Below are 23391 nucleotides of genomic sequence, written 5' to 3'. Positions count from 1 at the left end.
ACGACGTTTTTAGTATTTAATATTCAAAATTACATTTATTTAATCTGTGTAATACACATGGTTTTAAAGATATAAGTCTTTTTTAGATCTATTCAACACGTGTAATATACGGGGTTTTTAAGGATGTAATTTTTTTCTCATTTGGTAGATTTATTCAACCCGATTATACACGGGTTTTTTAAAGATACGACGTTTTTAGTATTTAGTATACAAAATTACATTTATTTAATCTGTGTAATACACATGGTTTTCAAAAATATAACTTTTTTTGTTATTTGATATATAAAATTACATTTATTTAACCCGTACAATATACGAGTTTCATAAAGATATAACTTTTTATTATTTAATATATAAAATTACATTTATTCAACCCGTGTAATACACGGGATTCTAACCTAGTACATGTTTATAGGATTAGTATTTTAAGATCTCCTATATTTTTTTTTTATTTTTTTTCCGAAGTTTTCAAATTTTATTATATTTGCTTGGTTTTTCAGATTGTATTATATTTGCTTGGTTTTCAAACGTTACATGTAAAAGCCATCAATTTTACTACTTTTCGCTGCATTTATATTAATAAAGAACAAATATTTGTAAATAAAGAGAGAATTTAAGTTGGCCAAAGTAATCACAATAAATTGTCATTTTAATTTCCAACAAACTTTTTGCAATCTTATGAAATGTATATAGTGACAAGAAAAAAAGTTGAGTCAATTCTTTGAGTTAACTACTGTTTTCGTCCCTGTGGTTTGTCAAAAATCACAATTTCAGTCCATTAGTTTAAAAATTGCGATTTCAGTCTCTGTGGTTTCAATTTCGTAACCATTTCAGTCCACATCGTAACCATTTCAGTCCCTGTACTTAACAGAATAATGGATTGAAATGGTTACGAAAGTGAAACCACGGGGACTGAAATGGTTACAAAAGTGAAACCACGGGGACAGAAATCGCAATTTTTAAACTAATGGACTGAAATAGTGATTTTTGACAAACCACAAGGACGAAAACAGTAATTAACTCTAATTCTTTTTTCGGTTACATTTCAGTATAGTGACAAGAAAAAAAAGTTGAGTCAATTCTTTTTTCGGTTACATTTCAGAAAAAGACAAGTGTTGTTACTATTACAAATATTAATAATATAGTGAAAACATAACATTCCATGAAATCTATGACAATTATAACAATATTATATTGTCATTCAATCAAAATTATTTAAAGTTTTCAATATATGAGTTAATTAAAGTAAAATACATTTATAAATTATAACATTTAAAAATATATTCCAACTTTTTACAGTTAACCATCACAGGTATTGCTAAAAGGATTTATACTTAGATCAGAGGTGTTCAGAATTCGATACGGATTCAAAAAAATTGAAATTTAAACCGGTTCGAATTCAATTATCAAAATTTGAATTCCAGTTGATTCATATTCCAGTCCAGTAATCAAATACGAATTTATGATGTTCGATTCGATTGAATATTCGAATTCAATTTATATATATATGTACACACACATATATACACACACATAAGTGATAAGTTTATATTATTCATAACATTACCAATCCTAATGACAAACACCTCATGGATATCATATAACATTATATAATTGTCATAAATTCCCCCTTTTCAAGAATGATTTCTTGGGATGATATTTTGGCCTTAATTTCAAGCTTTTAGAGCATATCGCCTAAATGGTATTTTGGTTTTTTACACCCATCAACTTAATCTGCAAAACCCCTATAAATACACAACCCATTTCACCAAGTTAAACACACACCTGACTTCTCAAGCAGAATAACCAACTCCAATGGCAAACCCCTTTGCTTCATCTAAACAACCCTCGCTCTTTCCAATGACGATTCCAAGCCTCGACGTCTCAAAGGCCGAATACCGTCTTTTTTACCAATACGAGCGAGCCCTATTCAAAATCTTCTTTCTATTCTTGCAACGTGAGGTTGTTGAGACAACACTCGTGATCGGGTTTCTCCTGTGGCTAGAAAGAGGAGGGTATACATCGAACCCTCTTGGTAAAATGTTCATTAAGTTTTTGTCCCCTAAAGCAATCAATGAAGTTGCTGATGAGGCCCTTATATGCGTTAGGTTCTTGCAAAAGAAAGCAAACAAGTTGATGTTTCAGGGAAGCAACAATAATTATAACATAACAAAACTTCAGTGTTTTCTTGATCGGAAACATATAAATCTTGATGAGCTTAATCTCTATGGGGATCTGATATGTAATGAGGTATGTTGCATAGCCCAGGATGTTTCTGCGAAAGCTCTTGATGATATTCTAGAACAAGTTACCATCCATAGTGAGACTCCTGCAATGTACCCTCACCAAGACCCTATAGTCCCCAACAGTTTTGGTGATCTCGGGTACACAGGTACCGAAGTTAGATTTCAACAAGTACCATCAGCTAGAGTAGCATATCAAGATACAAAATTTGTGCGAAACTACCAGATGGCGCACCAATATGAAAATCAACAGATGAGGAAATCTACATACTTAGGCCAGAACCATACATATGCGGGTGGCCGAACGTCTCTAAATCATACCCGACTAGTGGAAAGCGAGCCAGATGAAGAGGTACCACCAGATGATCAGACCATCTTCCTCACCTTTTCTAAAGGTTACCCACTTTCGGAAAAGGAAATTACAGATTACTTCTGTAGGTAAAAGATCTTCAATTCAAGAATTATCGTGTTATATCTTTCTCTTTCTTTAGTAACTTTAATAATAATTCTTTTAAATTGATCAGGATGTTTGGAGATATAATCCAGTCCCTGCACATGCAACCAGTTGAAGCAGGTACTCAACCACTTTTTGCAAGGATTGTGGTTCGAAATCCCTCTTCGCTGAAAGCAGTTATAGGGAAAGATGGTCTGCTGGGAAAATCGAAATACGTTATAAATGGGAAGCATGTCTGGGCACGGAAATTTGTCCCCCGGACACTATAATGAGAAACTTAATAAGTCATCGTTTTTGGTATATTGTATTAGTCATCAAATGTAAATTGTAATGTAATCACGATGAATAATATCAAAGTTATTTGGACTAGTAAATACTAGATCAATGTTGTGTGGATGTGTATACATTATCAATAGGCTTGTAAATTTACCGAACGAACACGAACATGTGCATGTAGTGTTTGTTCATTTAACTTTAAAACGCCCCAAACCCGAGGATCTCAACTGTTGGATTTACCCTTCAGCCTATAGTGCATACAGAACTTTTCATTTAAAACGCAACGAAAAAATACATAGGTTATTACAACCAAATAAGTAAAAACATTGTCATTAATAATAAATACTACAATCGCGATGCCAAGTTTCAGGAAGTCTCTGCCACTTGATGGAGAGGGTGAAACCTGAACCTTAATGCCGTTTATCTTATGTGTTTTATTGCGTTTTAAGTGATTCCATGCTTTAAATGTGATAACTACGAGAGATTGTGGTTTTGGAGGTTAATTTCTTAAATCGGTGAAGTTAAAGTGTTTAGAGAGTGAATGGAACATCTGAGGATGATAAACAATGTTAGTGCAGTAATGTCTGTCAACTTCGTCTGGTATCGAGTCTTACATTATTCATGGCACGAAGTTCGAGAAAAATGACAAAAAGCTAATTCCGCATGAAAGAGCTAATTCCGCTTGAAAGGGACATCTAGTAATTCCGTACGGAATTAACTAATTCCGTTTGAGTGTGTAATTCCGTTTGTAGTATAATTCCATTTGAGTATGTTCAAGCGGAATTAGGTTAGCTATATATAGGTGATGATCTGTGTCATTTAAGACGGAATTAGTGTGTGTGATTCAGAGCCGAGGTGCTGTCCGTTTGTCATTTGAATATGTAAAAGCTCAGAATCGGTTAATAAGAAGACAATTAGAGGAAAACAAGCCGTGTTTCGTCGATTTCATTGATTCCGCCTTTGATTTTGATGGTGAACTCTTCAGATTGACTCGTTAGGGTCACACGACGATCCAACAAGTGGTATCTGAGCTCAGGACGAGGAGTTCATGCCAATTCAGCTTGTGAACAATCAAAGAACGTTAATTTTTCAGAAAAAGTCTTTATCAAAGTTTTTAAGTATAAAAATAATAATGAAAAATTGTGCATGTCAGAGGTTGATAAATTTGGTAAACCTGAATTTTGTAAATTTTGGGTTCCAATAAAAGATGACGATGAATTTGTTTCTGCGAAAACAAAAGAGTCATCTTCTGGCGATGAATTTGTTTCTTCGGAAGCAAAAGAGCCACGTTTTGGCAATGAATCTGATTCATTAAAGTCAGATGAGCCATCTGTTGAGGTAAAAAGTGAGAAATCTGTTCTAACAATGGATGATGCAAATTGTTCACCATTGTTAAACAGAAACTCAAAAGCACCCAAGGACCGTCAGGCTTGGGTGGATCTCTTCAAATAAAAACCTGACTTGCCGGAACTCCCAGGTTGGTAAGCATGGAGTAGGAATCGGCATCTTTCTTGAGAAATTCACGATTGTGATATTTCGATCTTTCAAGAGGTTAATCAAGGACATTAAGTTGTACTTGAGTTAACTTTCTTACAAAGTGATTTTGTTGATAGAACCTAAAAATGTTAAATTTTTCAGGAAGTGATAAAAGAACAATGTGATGAAAAGAACCCCAAGTTTGTGAAAAGACAAACAAAACTAATTTTCCGGAAAAACCATTTTTGATTAAAACAAACTTAAGTGTTTTGAAATCATAATGGGAAAATAGTTTGTTGTCAGGGGGAGTTCTGATTGTTTATGCCAAGTGAATGGCGAATTGAAGCGATTTGATATCAGTTTGTCACTTTCCTTGTATAGTTTGTTTTCAAATTTTCCCAGAAAATCAAAATTGAAATATATTTTGATTTTAGGGGGAGAAAAATTTTAAAAAAATTAGAAAATTTGAAAAATGCCAAAAACATTGAAAAAACAAAAGTGAGTTTGTTGTGAATAAGAGGAAATGATAGTAAATCAGTGGACTATCACAGCATGCTAAAGAAATGAAATGTCAAATGTGATAAACGGTTTCACTAAGGATGTGACGATAGGCTCAGCTAGACTAGTAGCTTTGTGATAACGATACAAACTTATATGAAAAAGCCTAGTTCTAGTGGGAAACATGGTTGAAAGCATAGTACTTAGTTTTGTCCTTCGTGATTGTGTACCTACTCAGTAATCGTTGAATGCTAAAAGAGCATAAAAACCGGTTAAGTCTGTGAATTTTCACAACTTGCTGAAAAAAATCACTATGATTGTGCATTTTATTTTGCAAAGATTTAAATTTATTTTATTTCTTTATTTTGTTTAAGCATTGGAGATCCTCTGCGTATACGTGAGTATCGAACTGGATGTTAGTGCCTAAACATTCTGCTTTATTTTCTTTGGTGTTTCGTTTAAGCTTTGGATCACCTTTGCGTATACGGAATTATCGAACTGGTGGTTAAAGCCTAAACAATTTCAACTTGTTTTTATTTTCTTATTTTGTTTAAACATTGGACTTTCTCTGTGTATCGAAAGATCGACCTGATTGTTAATGTTTAAACATTCTGCTTTATTTTCGCACATATCACAGTTGATGAAAGTTTAAAGGCATTACTTGAGTTAGTGTATTGCATGATGAGGGGATATGCTGAGATCGTGGGGTCCATAAGAATTTAGTGCAAAATTAATATACCTTAACGTATCGGTAAGCATTTTGAAAGTTTTTAGTTTGAGTTTAAAAGGACAACTATATCGTCAATCTATGTGAATCGTTTAGAACTTAAAATGATTAAAGCTTAACGGTGCTAGTGATTTGTCTCATAAACTGATATGATCCTCTTACACAAACTCACAAAAATATTGTCTGTATATATTTCTTTACTGCATTTCTCTAAAAACAAAAAACCCAAAAAGATTGTGTTTTAGTTTTAAATTTTGAAAAATACAAAAAGATTTTCGACAACTGATTTTAGAAAGCAGATTTTCAAAATTCTGAGTGCTAAACATGATGAACTATATCGGGTTGGAAAAGTTTGTTGGAAAAACTTTGAATGTCATATACAAATGTTTTGAAAGATTGTATGTTTAGTTAATCAAGGTCATTCATTTGAACTTGATGTAACTATAACAGATTGATGAATGAATGATTTCTACTAGTAAGTTTTGTTTTAAATGTCATAAATTTGTGAAACTTACGTTGAGGTAGAAGATGTGCAGGATAGTTGAGATAGAACAGCTTAAAGGGGAGTTAACAAGCAAAGAAAGAACTTCATGGCAAAGATAGTATAGAGTTTGAACCAGAAAATAAATTCCAGCTTATCGAAAGGGGGAGTTTACATTCTGGATTAACAATCAAATTGAAGTTTCAAGAATGAAACTGATAGTGGTTAAAGGTGCTTTACAGCGTTAGACATTTTGTTTAAGCACAAAGACTGATGAAGACTGAAGACTTTGAAGACTCGACACTGCAGACTTCGTCGACATCCAAGGGGAGTCTGTTAGTGCAGTAATGTTTGTCAACTTCGTCTGGTATCGAGTCTTACATTATTCATGGCACGAAGTTCGAGAAAAATGACAAAAAGCTAATTCCGCATGAAAGAGCTAATTCCGCTTGAAAGGGACATCTAGTAATTCCGTACGGAATTAACTAATTCCGTTTGAGTGTGTAATTCCGTTTGTATTATAATTCCGTTTGAGTATGTTCAACCGGAATTAGGTTGGCTATATATAGGTGATGATCTGTGTTATTTAAGACGGAATTAGTGTGTGTGATTCAGAGCCGAGGTGCTGTCCGTTTGTCATTTGAATCTGTAAAAGCTCATAATCGGTTAATAAGAAGATAATTAGAGGAAAACAAGTTGTGTTACGTCGATTTCACTGATTCCGCCTTTGATTTTGATGTTGAACTCTTCAGATTGACTCGTTAGGGTCACACGACGATCCAACAAACAAGGCAAAAGATGGTGTTCGGGACGTGATTTATCTTAGAAAATAGCTTGGATGTGCAAGAAGCATAAAAGAATGAAGTTTAGAGACCTTTGGGTCATTATATGAAAGTTGAATATGTGAAGGGAGAGCTTGAGGAATCCCGCCGTAGGCTACAGTGGTGATTCCGTAAGTTACTATCAGGTAGTTTAATAATAACAGCAGCAGCAGGTCTCCACCGTAAGCTACAGTTGGAGACCGTAGCTTACGGTTCATCTAAACAAAAGTAAACAGCAGGTCGTAACCGTAACCTACGGTCAGCAGACCGTAGGCTATGGCGGGTTCGATTTGGAGTCCGCGCATTGACTTTTTGCTAGGGATTAAAAGGGTTTTAAAAACCCTAACTCATTATTCCTTCAATATATGAACTTAGGGAGGCAAGGAACATAACTTGGCGCTATTTTTCACCTTTGATCATCATATTTCCTCACCGAAATCAACCATATTGAAGATATAACTGATCACCATTCAAGTTTCTGAAGATCAATTGACCGAGATGACCGGCTAATCCTTTAGTGGTTTCATCCGAGTGTAGGATTCTTGTAAGTAGACAATTTTATGTGTCTTTGATTGTATTTGAACTTGGTAATTGTCACGGCCCCCGACCCGGTTTTACCCGTTTCAGGAGCCGCGGGACAGAAATCCTGTGGTGTTTAATTTAGGCGACAGCGGAGGTCTTTTTTTTTTAAAACAGGATCTTTTCAATATTTCGAACTGCCCGTTTACATAATTTAGGGATATAATCCCATAATTTACATTAAGCTGATTTCACAGAGAAATCTTGATTCAAAACATGTTTCTTTATTTATTTACATTGAGCCACTTTTCTAAGCTGGTAGTGCTTCACGACACTTTTCTTTGCTCACAACAGATCACCTAAAACATGTTTGAAAAAGGTTTTGTCAGCGGGGGAATACTGAGTGAATCATTCATTTTACTAAAACGACCCATTTGTTATAATTCACAGTATTAAGAGCGATTACAATGTCTCTAATATCAAACCAACTACCCACGGTACTTTATCACTCGACCCACTGGCCCACCTGTCCAGTGGTGTCTGTGATTATGGTCATATCACCCATTGGCTGCCCCAATGTTGAAGATTATCAATTAATGTATACAAAACCCCAAATACCGGCTGTAATTTGGTGATTACAAAGACTTAATCCCTGTAATTATAACTTTGAAAATAACTTGGAGTTTTGTAAAACAGTTGATAAAAAGAGAATGACTCACTTTGCAGATTTTACGAGCAGAGTATAAGCCTACTGATTAGCCTTAATTAACCTAATTTAAACATAATGCACACACAAACGGGTTAGTAACTAATACAGCAGTTACGACAATTCACGAGATTAAACCCTCACAACGATTAGTACGGTGCAATACTTAACAATTCAACGGATTCACAACGAATAACAGAGCATAGTCCGAATTCGAACAACACTCAAATATTCAAGTCGAAATCATGATGAATAACAAAGTATAAGCTCAATTCGAGCAGCACTCAAACAATCGTTGGATAGTTTCAATCAATCGGACGTTGAATCGTAATAGCGATCGAGTTATTACCCTGATTGCGGTAGCGTTTCGAGATTAGTGTGTGTTGTGAACGATTTCTATGATATCTCAGAGCTTAATTTGAATATGAACGTCGAACTAACACCGAAATTCAAGTGCCACTGCCCTGTATTTATATCTGAAAAATGTACTCCTTCGCGCCACGCGAAAGAGACATATGTACCCGTCGCGTGGCGCGACGGGTCTACTTTCTAGCCTAGGTTGTTTCGTGTCCCAGATAGCCTAGATGAGTCATAGTTAAACGAAATTTAACTTCTACAGCAAGAATTGAAGATAGTTATTAGCTAGGGTTTACCCCCCTTGAGTTTTAGGGGCCCTGATCCTGATTCCGATTGTTATGAAAATTTTAGGGTTTATGCAGAATTGCTTGGGTTTCTCAATTAGGGTTTTCTTAATAGATAATTAATCTACTAAGTATTAATTTTAGTGAGAGTTGTTACAGTAATCTAAGCATTTGATGCTTTTTACCATTTGATTCGATTGATTGGATTGGATTGTAAACGATTGAATTTGTTTAACCCTTTTTCTAATTCATTTAATTCCTGAGAATTCTAGTAATTGGGATATATTTGGTAGGGGTTAGGGTTGGTAATTTCAATTGATTGTTTATATGATAACCTTCTATTGTTTTGCAATCGAAGTAAGTAGTCTTTAGATAATCACAATCGATTAATATTCCAACCCTTTTCACTCTAATTTTCGTTTGATTTAGATTGTTCACCAATTTGTTCTTGGGGACCAGATTAAATTTCGAAACCTTGCACATACGGGTTTGATATGAGCTTTGTTCTTATTTTGTATGTTTGTGTAATTACTTGGTTGGGTGCACACACTTACATGGGTTAGCAGGTAGTAAATTGACATCAAACAAGCTTACTTGTTTTATCTAATTGGCTATATTAAAAAAATTATATAATACCATATTCAATAAAATGGAATTTTAGTTTTCAATAAAAAAAATTATCATCATCATACTCAGTAAATCCCACCAATAGCAAAGCTAAGATAGGGTATGAGGAGGGTAAGATGTAGACAGCCTTACCTCTACCACGTAGGAATAGAGATGCTGCTTCTAGTGAGACCCCCGCCTGCTCATAAAAATGATAAAAACGTTTTTTTAGAAGTCTGGTAAACTCCATAATACATTTTCAAAAACTGAATACTAGATTTTGTTGCATTTTTTAGGGATTATAAGTTTAAAAATACTCTTATAGATAATATTAGTTAGTTGAAAAAAACTATAGGTTATTCAACCCGTTAGTTTATAGGTTCTATATATAGTATAACTAATTAGTTTTTTAACTTCAAGAAATTTCTTGTTCTTTAGAATTGTTGGTTTAGAGATACATCAATTTTCTGTTGTGTATAACTTTGATTTTTTTCTTCTATGCTCACACTTAACATTCATCTTATTTATTATTCAGTGGTTTTGGAGCTTCAATATTCATCCTTTCAGATCTTTACACAGGTATGTATGTTTCTAAAACATGATATATTATTCGTTTTTTTTGTTTTTATATTATGTTTAACTCTGAACGTCGTTTTTATCCTGTATTATATATAACGATAACATGATAAAAATATGAAACTAAAACACTTAACATTTTTTTTCAGTTTCCCAAACTGCTCCAGCTACTAAACTCATCCTCCAAAGGTTGTAACAATCAAATAGGAAAGATATAAGAAATTCCGGAGGACGCTGATCTCGATGATGACAAATGGTGGTGTGACAATATAGATGACATCCTTAAGATGTTTAAGCCGTTTGATTATTAACTTGATCTTATCATGATACAAAGTACTTGAAACATGAGCTTTTAGTTTTAAACTTTTATATTTAAGACTTATATTTCTTTATTCGTGTGCTACTTTATATAACTTGTATTTATGTTTAAGACTTATTCTTATCTTATTCGTGTGTTACTTTATTGCATCAATGGTTTCTTAAAGTACTTGATAATTTAAATTATAAATTTAATAAGGCTATAGGGTGTGAGGGGCATGGTTAGGTCATCAATCGCCACGAAGGACCATTAATGGATTGCTACACCACCCTCTTGTCTCATCCACCATGATTCCCATGGATTAAACCATGGCAACACCATGGGCCTCCTTTCCTTATTCAATATTTCCTTTCCTTTTTACAAAAATAAATTAAAATAAGATAATAGTGGTTTGAGTCATGAGCACACACACCCTTAGTGTGACAACTGGCACAAAACCGGTAATTTCCGTACAATTTAATTAATACTTAATGACTGTTTTATTTGCTTAAATGTCAACATTGTTCGATTACATGATATACTTGTGAATTCATGCACGTTTTATACCACAAGAATTACTTTATGCATTAATGAACAGCGTTGCGTCAGAGATACTAGTAAACTCACCGGTAAGACACATTGTGTCAACAATTCTGCAGAAAGCAGTCAGACAATAGAATTGGGGCCTAGGTGTAGGTCCAACGACAAGAATACATTAAAACCCAAGAGTATATACAAGGGTTAACATATAAACTTTCCGGAAGCTAGAAAATGCACTAAAAAGCACCCGAAACGCACTTTAAATGTAGAATTCTGCACAAATCAGCTATAATCAGCTTTTTAACACATAAATATTATGCAGAATTCATGTTTTATTATCCAGAATACCCTCCTAAGTGTTGGGAACTAAACGGGATACAAAAGGATACTTAAAGGACACTAAACGGTGCAATTTAGCACTTTAACGAACCGGTATCTAACCGAACAACTGGACATTACCCGGAACATCAAAATATTACTAGAAGCATTGTTTTAATGTTTCTGAACTAGTTATGGTCCCCGAACACCATAACACCCCTTATAACGTAATAACACATCAAGTCCCTAAAAATTACACATGAAAGATAACTTGTTTATAAAATTAAAGTTTGAAATTACACTTTGCCCCCCCCCATTCTTGTCTACGGTTACAAAGGGGTGGCCCCCACCAAATATTGCCAAATCCTACTAAATCCCATTTGATATTATTTTGATATTACTTGGATTTATTTTGATATTATTTAGATATTGTGGGATCTCTTTAGATATGATATGATCTTGTGGAAGATTATAAGTATCACCATTTTCATTTCACCACTCAACACCACACCTCCCTCCTCCCTTCTGCCACCTACGGCCGTGAGCCACCCCCACACCACCACCATCTTCAAACTTAGTTCATCCATTCCAAGCTTAACATAAGGTGCTAGAAGGTGATTAACGAAGTGTGGAGCTTGTAGATCTTGAAGAACCTTCTTCATTTGCTTTTACCCACCATCTTTGTCATCTTAATCTTCAAGTGTTCTTCCCTAGCCCTTGTGCTAGTAGTAAGCTCCTTGTAACTTGTTACTTTATATATTGTTTGTTGAAAGATGATGAACAATGATAAACTTGAAGAACACAAAAGAATATGATCATGATACTTTAACATAAGCTTAAAAATATAAGAATACATGTTGAATATGTTGATGTGCTTTTTGTTGGTTGATTATTAGTGTTAGTGATGTTAGAAATCATACGGAAAGTACTAGATTGTGATTAAACACGTGATCTAGTAAGTTAAAGTGGTGATCTTGTGAAAGACCATGATCATCATATTTTATGTCTCCATGAACTTGAATAATGAAAGTGACCTTAATATGTAAAAATGATTCAAACAAAATACAAATCTTGTAAATGGATGATTACAAAAATAATTTTCCAAGAAACCAAGTTTATTTACAAGACTTACAAAGTCATGGTTTCTAAGTAAACTAATAATATTTTTAGTGTTTAAACAAGACTAGAAACATGATTGTAACAAGAAAAATACAAAAGAAATATTTTTAGAAAAATCATCTTACAAGTTGTAAATGACTAAATCTTTTAATAAAGTGATTTACAAACAAATAACCATGTTTTTAAGGGTAACTAAACCTACTAAATAACATGGTAAGTTACTACAAGTTTTTACAAAAACTTCAAGTTCATGATGTAGTGTAATTTACTTGATTTTGACACTCGATAAGTGTTAAATGAGTTGATGATTATTGTGATGATTTTAAAAGAAAATAAACACATGTTTTGAAAACATGAGAAACCTTCATTTTTAGGGGTAACTCTGTCAAAATTTCTATAAATTTTGACACTTAGAAAAATATAAGTTTTGGTGAAACTTATTCCCTAAAAATATTTACCAAGGTTTCCCTAATTTTTATGTAAACTTCAAGTTAACAAATGATGATTTCTTCAAGATAAAAATCGATATTAAGAATGTATATTTTGAGGAAAATATATATATATTTGTCACCAAATTTTGTGCTAAGTGTATGTAGTATGTATTATACGTGATAGTGTATTAAGACTTGAAAATACACTAAGTACTCCTAAGGAGTGATGATACAAAAATACACATACAACAAGCTTAGACAAATACAAGAATAATGTATTTATGAAAATATATTACTTGATAGATTATATAACTTGGACAAGTTATAAACATGAAATGAACCTTTGGACAAAATACATAATTCGGGTGAAAAATACAAGATACTTATATTTTTTTTTGAGAAAATAATATAAGTAAGATACAGAGTTAAAAGTATAAATTATTTTAACACAAGAATACATACACAAAAGATAGTGACTTGTACTTGTGCGATACAAGTCTAGTGACTAACGTTAATAAAACACGCTTAGGTCACGACGTTAGATAAGCAAAATCCAGTGAAGTTTACGACGCAGGAACGCAAAGTTGTGAGTTCATGCTCCCCCTTTTCTTTTAACTGTTTTCAGTTTTATAACTTCAGGGGTGAAATACATGTTACAAATATTACAATGTTTACAAATGGTATGATGGATACAAAAAAAAAAAAAACAAGAAGCACTTTTGGTGATAACTAGTACCAAGTATGATGCGTTTAAAGGAATGATACGAGAAATCGTGTCATGGATAGGGTACCATAAGCACCATTAATCGTGTACATACTAAGACCGCAGAACAAAAGGTTAGATCTAATGGGTTTCCGGGCAGCCACACTCTTGGTGAAAACTAGTACCGAATAGTGCTTTTATGTCTCAGTCGTGAATTGACAACTAGAAAAATGCCTATGGTTTGGTTGCTTCCTATGTCGTGTCACATGATAATGGCCTTGCAACCCATTAAAAACTTGATACATACAGGAATACTTGATTTATACAAGAATACTTGATTTATACAAGAATACTTGATTCATACAAGAATACTTGATTTATACAAGAATACTTGATTTTATACAAGATACATACCATATTTTTCATACAAGGTATACAAACGTTCAATCTAAGAACTGCATGAATTCACACCAACATTATGTTGACGTTTTTCCAAAACTCACATGTATTTCAGGTAACTAAAGTGGATGTGCGTGCGGTCTTACTCATGCTCTTGGATATCGTTTATGTTTATCCTTAAATAAAGTTGTAAACTTTTAGACAATACGTTGTCTCGTGATGTAAACACTTAAACTATGTTTTCCGTCATGTAATGGTAACGGTGTTTGAAATTATTTTTATGAGCATGTAGTATGTTTACCAATCGTATGCAATGAAAACCTTTCATGATCACACCTCGTGCTTCCGCCTTAGAAAGGGGTGTGACAGATTGGTATCAGAGCTGTGATTGTAGTGAACCAGGATTCCTTCTCGAGTCTAGACTACAATCTCTAGGATCCTTTCACGAAAACAATTTTTCAAAAGGTTTTCATTGCATAAAACTTCCCGCGACATCCACTACCTGAAACTGTTTACAAAGAGTCAAGAAAAGACACTACGAAACTTAGAGTGCACTGGAGTAGCACTTGTCTTTGATTAAGAATTACTTGCAATTATGTGTGATAATTGATATATACATATACTAGAAGTAGAAGGTCACAGGTATACGTGACTTTGTTTGAAAACAATGGCCTATCTGAAGGAAGAGATACGAGGATGAAACGAACTGTGCGGACTGTGCAAGGAGTTACGTAATTATGGATGCATACATAATTATGGAATTCAGTGCACAGAAACCACAGCAAGTCTTGTCACGTGTAGATTCCCTTGGTACAAGAAAAGGGCAAACGTGAACACCCTTTCCCCAAGACTATTAAATACTCTTTGGAGTAATGACTTAGGGTAGAAAGACAAGAACCGCCAATGTGAGGTAAGGTGTTTACCTAATTATACATGCTTGTTGCTGTATGAATTGATTTATACATTTGGCGGATTGTTCGATGTCACTTATGTGGTATATGCCTGTGTATATATACTACTACTGTCTCGTATGACGATATCAAACAAATGTCTAACCCTATTGTGTTATGTTTTGTCAGAACATGGCACCCAGAAGAGCTGTGAACGCTCGTGATCAACCTCCTCCTCCCCCACTGCCAAGGACTGCTGAAGAGCTAAACGCCCTACTGGAAGAAAGGATATCTGCAGCTATCGCCCAGTACGAGGCGAACTGTACTGAACAAAGTGGAGGACCAAGCAATGCTAGACGCAATGGGAATGGAGATTCATCTAGAGGAAACGCAGCTCAAGGCTGCACTTTCAAGCAGTTCCTCGACTGCAAACCGCTGAACTACGACGGCACTGGAGGTGCAGTGGCGTTTGTACGCTGGACGGAAAAGACTGAAGCCACTATCCGCATGAGCAAGTGTACCGCGGACCAACAAGTCACTTTTGCTACTGGCTTGTTTGTTGATGAAGCTCTGACTTGGTGGAACTTGCAAGTACAAACTCTGGGTGATGATGCCGCGTATGGCATGTCTTGGGATGAGCTGAAGGAGAAGATGAGAGAGAAGTATTGCTCTCGTGCTGAACTCCAAAGGTTGGAGACTGAATTCTGGCACTTGACCATGGAAGGTGCTGACATTACTGGTTATACTCGAAGGTTCCACGATTTGTCAAGAGTGATCCCCTATATGGTGACTCCTGAATTTAAGCGCTTTGAACGCTATATCTGGGGATTGGCTCCGGAGTTTCGCAGTTTGGTAACTTCGGCCAAACCCGCAACAATCACTGAGGCTGTAACCCTGGCTGTCAGCCTTATTAAAGATGCTGTTCGAATGAAGAAATTATCGTTGAACCCAACAGAAAAGACCGAGACGCATGCTGAGTCGTCTGGTGACAAGAAGAGAAAGCATTCGAATCTGAACCAAGCAACCCGCAACAACAAGGGTTTCAACAACAAGAAGCGTGACACTAACCCGCCTCAGGAGGCGAAAACTCTTGCAACCATGAATGACGCTCCTGCCAAAAGATACCTGTGCACTCTGCCCATTTGCAACAATTGTAAGCGTTATCACGAAGGGGTATGTCGCATTTCAAAATGCGACAAGTGTGGAAAGCTGGGTCACCACACTGAAGACTGTTGGGGGAAAAGGAAAGAACCGGAATGGAAATGGTGCTGGTAATAGGAATGGTAACGGAAAGGGGCAGAACTAAGGATGCTTCAGTTGTGGAAGCAAAGAGCATTTCATGAAAGACTGCCCAAAGGGGAACAACACTCAGGCTCGAGCATTTGTGATGGGGCAAAGAACGCACGCGAGGACCCTAATGTGGTCACCGGTACGTATCTCATTAACAATCACTTTGCATCCATATTATTTGACACCGGTGCCGATTATAGTTTCATGTCTGTGGAATTTAAACGTATGCTTGGGATAGAGTCTAGTAGATTGGATATTCCTTATTCCATAGAACTAGCCAATGGTAAACTCGTTGAATCAGGCGAAGTTGTTAGAGGCTGCTCATTAGAACTTGGTGAACGAAAATTTAGCATCGACCTCTTACCTATTCAATTGGGTAGCTTCGATGTAGTGGTCGGAATGGACTAGTTATCCAAGAACAAAGCTGAAGTTATTTGTCATGAGAAAATCATTCGCATCCCTTTGGGGAATGATGAAACTCTCATCGTACATGGAGAAAAACGAGACGTGCCTCTGTGAATCATTAGTTGTATGAAGGCACAGAAGTGCTTAAGGAAAGGATGTGGTGCTTTCCTAGCGCACGTTGTAGATAAGAAGGCTGTGGAGCTGAAACTCGAAGACATTCCTGTGGTGAAGGAATTCCCTGATGTTTTTCCCAAAGATCTGCCAGGACTACCTCCGCAACGACAAGTCGAATTCCGTATAGACTTAGTCCCAGGAGCCGCTCCTATAGCCAAGGCACCCTATCGGCTTGCACCATCCGAAATGCAAGAATTATCTACACAACTCCAGGAGTTGTTGGATAAAGGATTCATAAGGCCAAGCTTCTCACCCTGGGGAGCTCCAGTATTGTTCGTGAAGAAAAAGGATGGAACTCTGCGGATGTGTATCGATTACAGAGAACTGAACAAGCTCACTATCAAGAATCAGTATCCATTACCGAGGATTGATGACTTATTTGATCAGTTGCAAGGGTCAAGCTACTATTCCAAGATCGATCTTCGATCTGGATACCATCAGTTAAGGATTCAAGAGGAAAGCGTACCAAAAACTGCATTCAGAACACGCTATGGGCATTACGAGTTCCTTGTGATGCTATTCGGACTGACGCACGCGCCAGCGGTATTTATGGATCTAATGAATCACGTATACAAACCATATTTCGATAAATTTGTGATTGTATTTATCGAGGATATCCTGATTTACTCGCGAACGAAAGAAGAGCACGAGTAACATCTCAGAACCATTCTAGAACTACTAAAGAAAGAGAAACTTTATGCAAAGTTCTCGAAATGCGAATTCTGGATTCGCGAAGTACAATTTCTTAGTCACGTTGTGAACGAGAAGGGCATTCATGTCGACCCAACCAAGATTGAAGCAATAAAGAATTGGGAAGTCCCCAAAACCCCAACGGAAGTTCGGCAATTTTTGGGCTTAGCGGGCTATTACCGACGGTTAATTGAGAATTTCTCAAAGATAGCTCAACCGCTAACTACCCTTATGCAGAAAGACAAGAAGTACGGCTGGGGTGACAAGCAGGAAGAAGCCTTCCAGCTACTAAAAAATAAGCTATGCGATGCACCAATACTATCCTTACCTGAAGGCACTGAAGACTTCATGGTATACTGCGACGTTTCGCGCCAAGGATTGGGTTGCGTGCTCATGCAACGCCAAAAAGTCATCGCCTACGCTTCAAGTCAATTGAAGGTGCATGAAAGGAATTACTCCACGCACGACTTGGAACTCGGTGCGGTGGTATTCGCCTTGAAGATTTGGCGACACTATTTATATGGTACTCGATGTACAATCTTCACAGATCACAAAAGCCTACAACACATATTTGATCAGAAGGAATTAAATATGCGTCAACGACGTTGGGTTGAGTTGCTAAACGATTATGACTGTGAGATTAAGTACCATCCAGGAAAGGCAAATGTTGTAGCAGACGCATTAAGCTGAAAAGAAAGGGTTAAGACCCTAAGGGTTCGAGCATTGGAAATGACTATTCAAACGAACCTCACTACACGCATTCGAGACGCACAACAAGAAGACCTTAAGATGGAAAACCGTAAAGCTGAATACCTCCGAGGTATGTTGAAATACATGGTGCCAAACGAAGAGGGAACCTTATACTTTAAGAAGCGTATTTAGGTTCCGCTCTATGGCGGTATACGAGAAGTCATCCTTGATGAAGCGCACAAATCGAGATACTCGATACATCCAGGATCGGACAAAATGTATCAAGACTTGAAAGACTACTATTGGTGGCCGAGACTTAAAAGCGACGTTACTATCTATGTTGGAAAGTGCCTAACCTGTGCTAAGGTTAAGGCTGAATATCAAAAACCGTCTGGCCTACTGCAACAACCAGAGATTCCCATGTGGAAGTGGGAGCAAATATCGATGGACTTCATAACAAAACTACCCAGGACCCCTAGAGGGCACGATATGATATGGGTGATAGTTGATCGATTAACGAAATCTGCGCATTTCCTACCAATCCGAGAGAAGGATAGCACTGGAAAGATCACAAAGATATACTTAAAAGAAATCGTGGCACGTCATGGAGTGCCTATCTCAATTATTTCATACAGAGATGGACGCTTTGTCTCAAGAATCTAGCAATCCTTTCAGGAAGCCTTTGGATCTCAGCTAGATCTAAGCACGACCTTCCATCCACAAACAGACGGTTAGAGTGAACGGACCATACAAACATTAGAAGATATGCTTCGCGCATGTGTCATGGACCTAGGCGGCAGCTGGGATACTCATCTACCTTTAGTTGAGTTTTCCTACAATAACAGTTATCATACAAGTATAAAAGCCGCACCGTTCGAAGCTCTGTATGGCCGCAAGTGCCGCTCGCCCTTATGTTGGGCAGACGCTGGAGACAAACGTATGGTTGGTCCTGAATTAGTACAAGAGACAACCGACAAGATTATGCAGATCCGAGAGCGCATTAAGGCGGCTCGAGATCGACAAAAGAGCTACGCTGATCGAAGACGAAAACCATTGGAATTCGAGGTGGGAGACAAAGTGTTGTTAAAGGTCTCACCTTGGAAGGGCGTAGTAAGATTTGGGAAACGTGGAAAGCTGAATCCACGATACATCGGACCATTCAAGATCTTAGAAAGAATTGGTACCGTGGCATACAAATTGGAATTACCGGAAGAACTTAATGGAGTACATGATACGTTCCATGTATCCAACCTCAAGAAGAGTCCAACACAAGAAAACGTGATCATCCCTGCGGATGAAGTGCATATTGATGACACCCTCTGATTTACAGAACAACCCGTTGAGGTTATAGACTGGAAAGTCAACAAGACCAGGAGGAGCACTGTCAAACTTGTCAAACTACGTTGGAACTCTAAGCACGGACCCGAATACACATGGGAACGTGAAGACCAGTTCAAAGAACAGTACCCCCACCTGTTCAAGAAAACTCCTGCGAGAGTTAGTTCAGCCTGAATTTCGGGACGAAATTCTTTTAACGGGGGGAGACTGTGACAACTGTCACAAAACCGGTAATTTCTGTACAATTTAATTAATACTTAATGACTGCAATTATGTGCTTAAATGTCAACATTGTTCGATTACATGATATACTTGTGAATTCATGCACGTTTTATACCAGAAATACTAGTAAACTCACCGGTAAGACACATTGTGTCAACAATTCTGCAGAAAGCAGTCAGACAATAGAATTGGGGCCTAGGTGTAGGTCCAACGACAAGAATACATTAAAACCCAAGAGTATATACAAGGGTTAACATATAAACTTTCCGGAAGCTAGAAAATGCACTAAAAAGCACCCGAAGCGCACTTTAAATGCAGAATTCTGCATAAATCAGCTATAATCAGCTTTTTAACACATAAATATTATGCAGAATTCATGTTTTATTATCCAGAATACCCTCCTAAGTGTTGGGAATTAAAAGGGATACAAAAGGATAGTTAAAGGACACTAAACGGTGCAATTTAGCACTTTAACGAACCGGTATCTAACCGAACAACCAGACATTACCTGGAACATCAAAATATTACTAGAAGCATTGTTTTAACGTTTCAGAACTAGTTATGGTCCCCGAACACCATAACACCCCTTATAACGTAATAACACATCAAGTCAATGTTTTAAAACCGGTAAATACCGGCCGGTTATACCGGTATTACCGTTTTCGGATTTAAATCCGGTCCGAAACACCGCGGTAAGTAGGAGAAACTGCATCGACTTTGTACTGCCGGTAAAATCCGGTATACCAGTTTGAACTGTTATACCGGTACCGGCTCAGGTCTATTTTTGGGTTAGGATTTTACTTTTTTTCGGCCCATCTTCATGTTTACTCTCAACTTTAACCTAACGACTTTTAATACTTTATCTCCATCGATCAAAATTCAAAACTTGATTCATCAATCCATCATTCATGACTTATTCCAAACTTCCATCACTCTATCATTCATTCCAGATTTACATATACATCCAATTTTGGATTATTTTTTGAGTTGATGTTGTAATTTATGGAATTATACAGTTAACTAGTCAACCCGGCTGAACCTTCTGGTACAATCCGATTCAACCGGTTAAACCATTTTTGTGCCTATTCCGGTATGATTAAAAAACCGGATTTTAAAACATTGCATCAAGTCCCTAAAAATTACACATGAAAGCTAACTTGTTTATAAAATTAAAGTTTGAAATTACACTTTGCCCCCCTATTCTTGTCTACGGTTACAAAGGGGTGGCCCCCACCAAATATTTTCCAAATCCTACTAAATCCTATTTGATATTATTTTGATATTACTTGGATTCATTTTGATATTATTTAGATATTGTGAGATCTCTTTAGATATGATATGATCTTGTGGAAAATTATAAGTATCACCATTTTCATTTCACCACTCGACACCACACCTCCCGCCTCCCTTCTCCCACCTATGGCCGTGAGCCACCCCCACACCACCACCATCTTCAATTTAGTTCATCCATTCCAAGCTTAACATGCTAGAAGGTGATTAACAAAGTGTGGAGCTTGTAGATCTTGAAGAACCTTCTTCATTTGCTTTTACCCACCATCTTTGTCATCTTCATCTTCAAGTGTTCTTCCCTAGCCCTTGTGCTAGTAGTAAGCTCCTTGTAACTTGTTACTTTATATATTGTTTGTTGAAAGATGATGAACAATGATAAACTTGAAGAACACAAAAGAATATGATCACGATACTTTAACATAAGCTTAAATATATAAGAATACATGTTGAATATGTTGATGTGCTTTTTGTTGGTTGATTATTAGTGTTAGTGTTGTTAGATATCATACGGAAACTACTAGATTGTGATTAAACACGTGATCTAGTAAGTTAAAGTGGTGATCTTGTGAAAGACCAAGATCATCATAATTTAAGTCTCCATGAACTTGAATAATGAAAGTGACCTTCATATGTAAAAATGATTCAAACAAAATACAAATCTTGTAAATGGATGATTACAAAAATAATTTTCCAAGAAACCAAGTTTATTTACAAGACTTACAAAGTCATGGTTTCTAAGTAAACTAATAATATTTTTAGTGTTTAAACAAGACTAGAAACATGATTGTTACAAGAAAAATACAAAAGAAATATTTTTTTAGAAAAATCATCTTACAAGTTGTAAATGACTAAATCTTTTAATAAAGTGATTTACAAACAAATAACCATGTTTTAAGGGTAACTAAACCTACTAAATAACATGGTAAGTTACTACAAGTTTTTACAAAAACTTCAAGTTCATGATGTAGTGTAATTTACTTGATTTTGACACTCAATAAGTGTTAAATGAGTTGATGATTGTTGTGATGATTTTAAAAGAAAATAAACACATGTTTTGAAAACATGGGAAACCTCCATTTTTAGGGGAAACTCTGTCAAAATTTCTATAAATTTTGACAGTTAGAAAAATATAAGTTTTGGTGAAACTTATTCCCTAAAAATATTTACCAAGGTTTCCCTAATTTTTATGTAAACTTCAAGTTAACAAATGATGATTTCTTCAAGATAAAAATCGATATTAAGAGGGTATATTTTGAGGAAAATATATATATTTATTTGTCACTAGATTTTGTGCTAAGTGTATGTAGTATGTATTATACGTGATAGTGTATTAAGACTTGAAAATACACTAAGTACTCCTAAGGAGTGAAGATACAAAAATACACATACAACATGCTTAGACAATACAAGAAAAATATATTTATGAAAATATATTACTTGATAGATTATATAACTTGGACAAGTTATAAACATGAAATGAAGCTTTGGACAAAATACATAATTCGGGTGAAAAATACAAGATACTTATATTTTTTTTTTAGAAAAATAATATAAGTAAGATACAGAGTTAAAAGTATAAATTATTTTAAAACAAGAATACATACACAAAAGATAGTGACTTGTACTTGTGCGATACAAGTCTAGTGACTAACGTTAATAAAACACGTTTAGGTCACGACGCTAGATAAGCAAAATCCAGTGAAGTTTACGACGCAGGAACGCAAAGTTGTAAGTTCATGCTCCCCCTTTTCTTTTAACTGTTTTCAGTTTTATAACTTCAGGGGTGAAATACATGTTATAAATATTACAACGTTTACAAATGGTATGATGGATACAAAAAAAAAAGAAGCACTCTTGGTGATAACTAGTACCAAATATGATGCGTTTAAAGGAATGATACAAGAAATCGTGTCACGAATAGGATACCATTAGCACCATTAATCGTGTACATACTAAGACCGCATAACAAAAGGTTAGATCTAATGGGTTTCCGGGCAGCCACACTCTTGGTGAAAACTAGTAGCGAGTAGTGCTTTTGTGTCTCAGTCGTGACTCAACAACTAGAAAAATGTCTATGGTTTGGTTGCTTCCTATGTCGTGTCACATGTTAATGGCCTTGCAACCCATTAACAACTTGATACATACAGGAATACTTGATTTATACAAGAATACTTGATTTATACAAGAATACTTGATTTATACAAGAATACTTGATTCATACAAGAATACTTGATTTATACAAGAATACTTGATTTTATACAAGATACATACCATGTTTTTCATACAAAGTATACAAACATTCAATACAAGAACTGCATGAATTCACACCAACATTATGTTGACGTTTTTCCAAAACTCTCATGTATTTCAGGTAACTAAAGCGGATGTGCGCGCGGTCTTACTCATGCTCTTGGATATCGTTTATGTTTATCCTTAAATAAAGTTTTAAACTTTCAGACAATACGTTGTCTCGTGATGTAAACACTTAAACTATGTTTTCCGTTATGTAATGGTAATGGTGTTTGAAGTTATTTTTATGAGCATGTAGTATGTTTACCAATCGTATGCAA

At 35.8% G+C, this 23391-nt stretch overlaps 1 protein-coding gene across 1 annotated transcript; it reads left to right on the top strand.

The window, feature by feature from the left end:
- Positions 1-1815: 1815 nt before the first annotated feature.
- Positions 1816-14013, top strand: LOC110875720. Its single transcript, XM_035976984.1, has 4 exons — positions 1816-2681; positions 2768-2817; positions 4127-4311; positions 13948-14013. The coding sequence occupies exons 1-4, from the start codon at positions 1816-1818 to the stop codon at positions 14011-14013; spliced, it is 1167 nt and encodes a 388-aa protein (XP_035832877.1).
- Positions 14014-23391: the final 9378 nt, after the last annotated feature.

Source organism: Helianthus annuus, chromosome 9 (genome assembly GCF_002127325.2).
Source record: "Helianthus annuus cultivar XRQ/B chromosome 9, HanXRQr2.0-SUNRISE, whole genome shotgun sequence".
NCBI lineage: Eukaryota > Viridiplantae > Streptophyta > Magnoliopsida > Asterales > Asteraceae > Helianthus > Helianthus annuus.
The sequence above is the reverse complement of the archived record's forward strand: the minus strand, read 5'-3'. Positions and strand labels throughout refer to the sequence as shown.

What these genes read in the sequence shown, in the direction of transcription:
- LOC110875720 (XM_035976984.1), top strand. Translation starts at nt 1,816, where the DNA reads ATGGCAAACCCCTTTGCTTCATCTAAACAACCCTCGCTCTTTCCAATG. An exon ending in CATGCAACCAGTTGAAGCAG is followed by an intron (nt 2,818 to 4,126) that starts GTACTCAACCAC and finishes TGTGCATGTCAG; the next exon opens with AGGTTGATAAATTTGGTAAA. An exon ending in CAGATGAGCCATCTGTTGAG is followed by an intron (nt 4,312 to 13,947) that starts GTAAAAAGTGAG and finishes CATGTATTTCAG; the next exon opens with GTAACTAAAGTGGATGTGCG.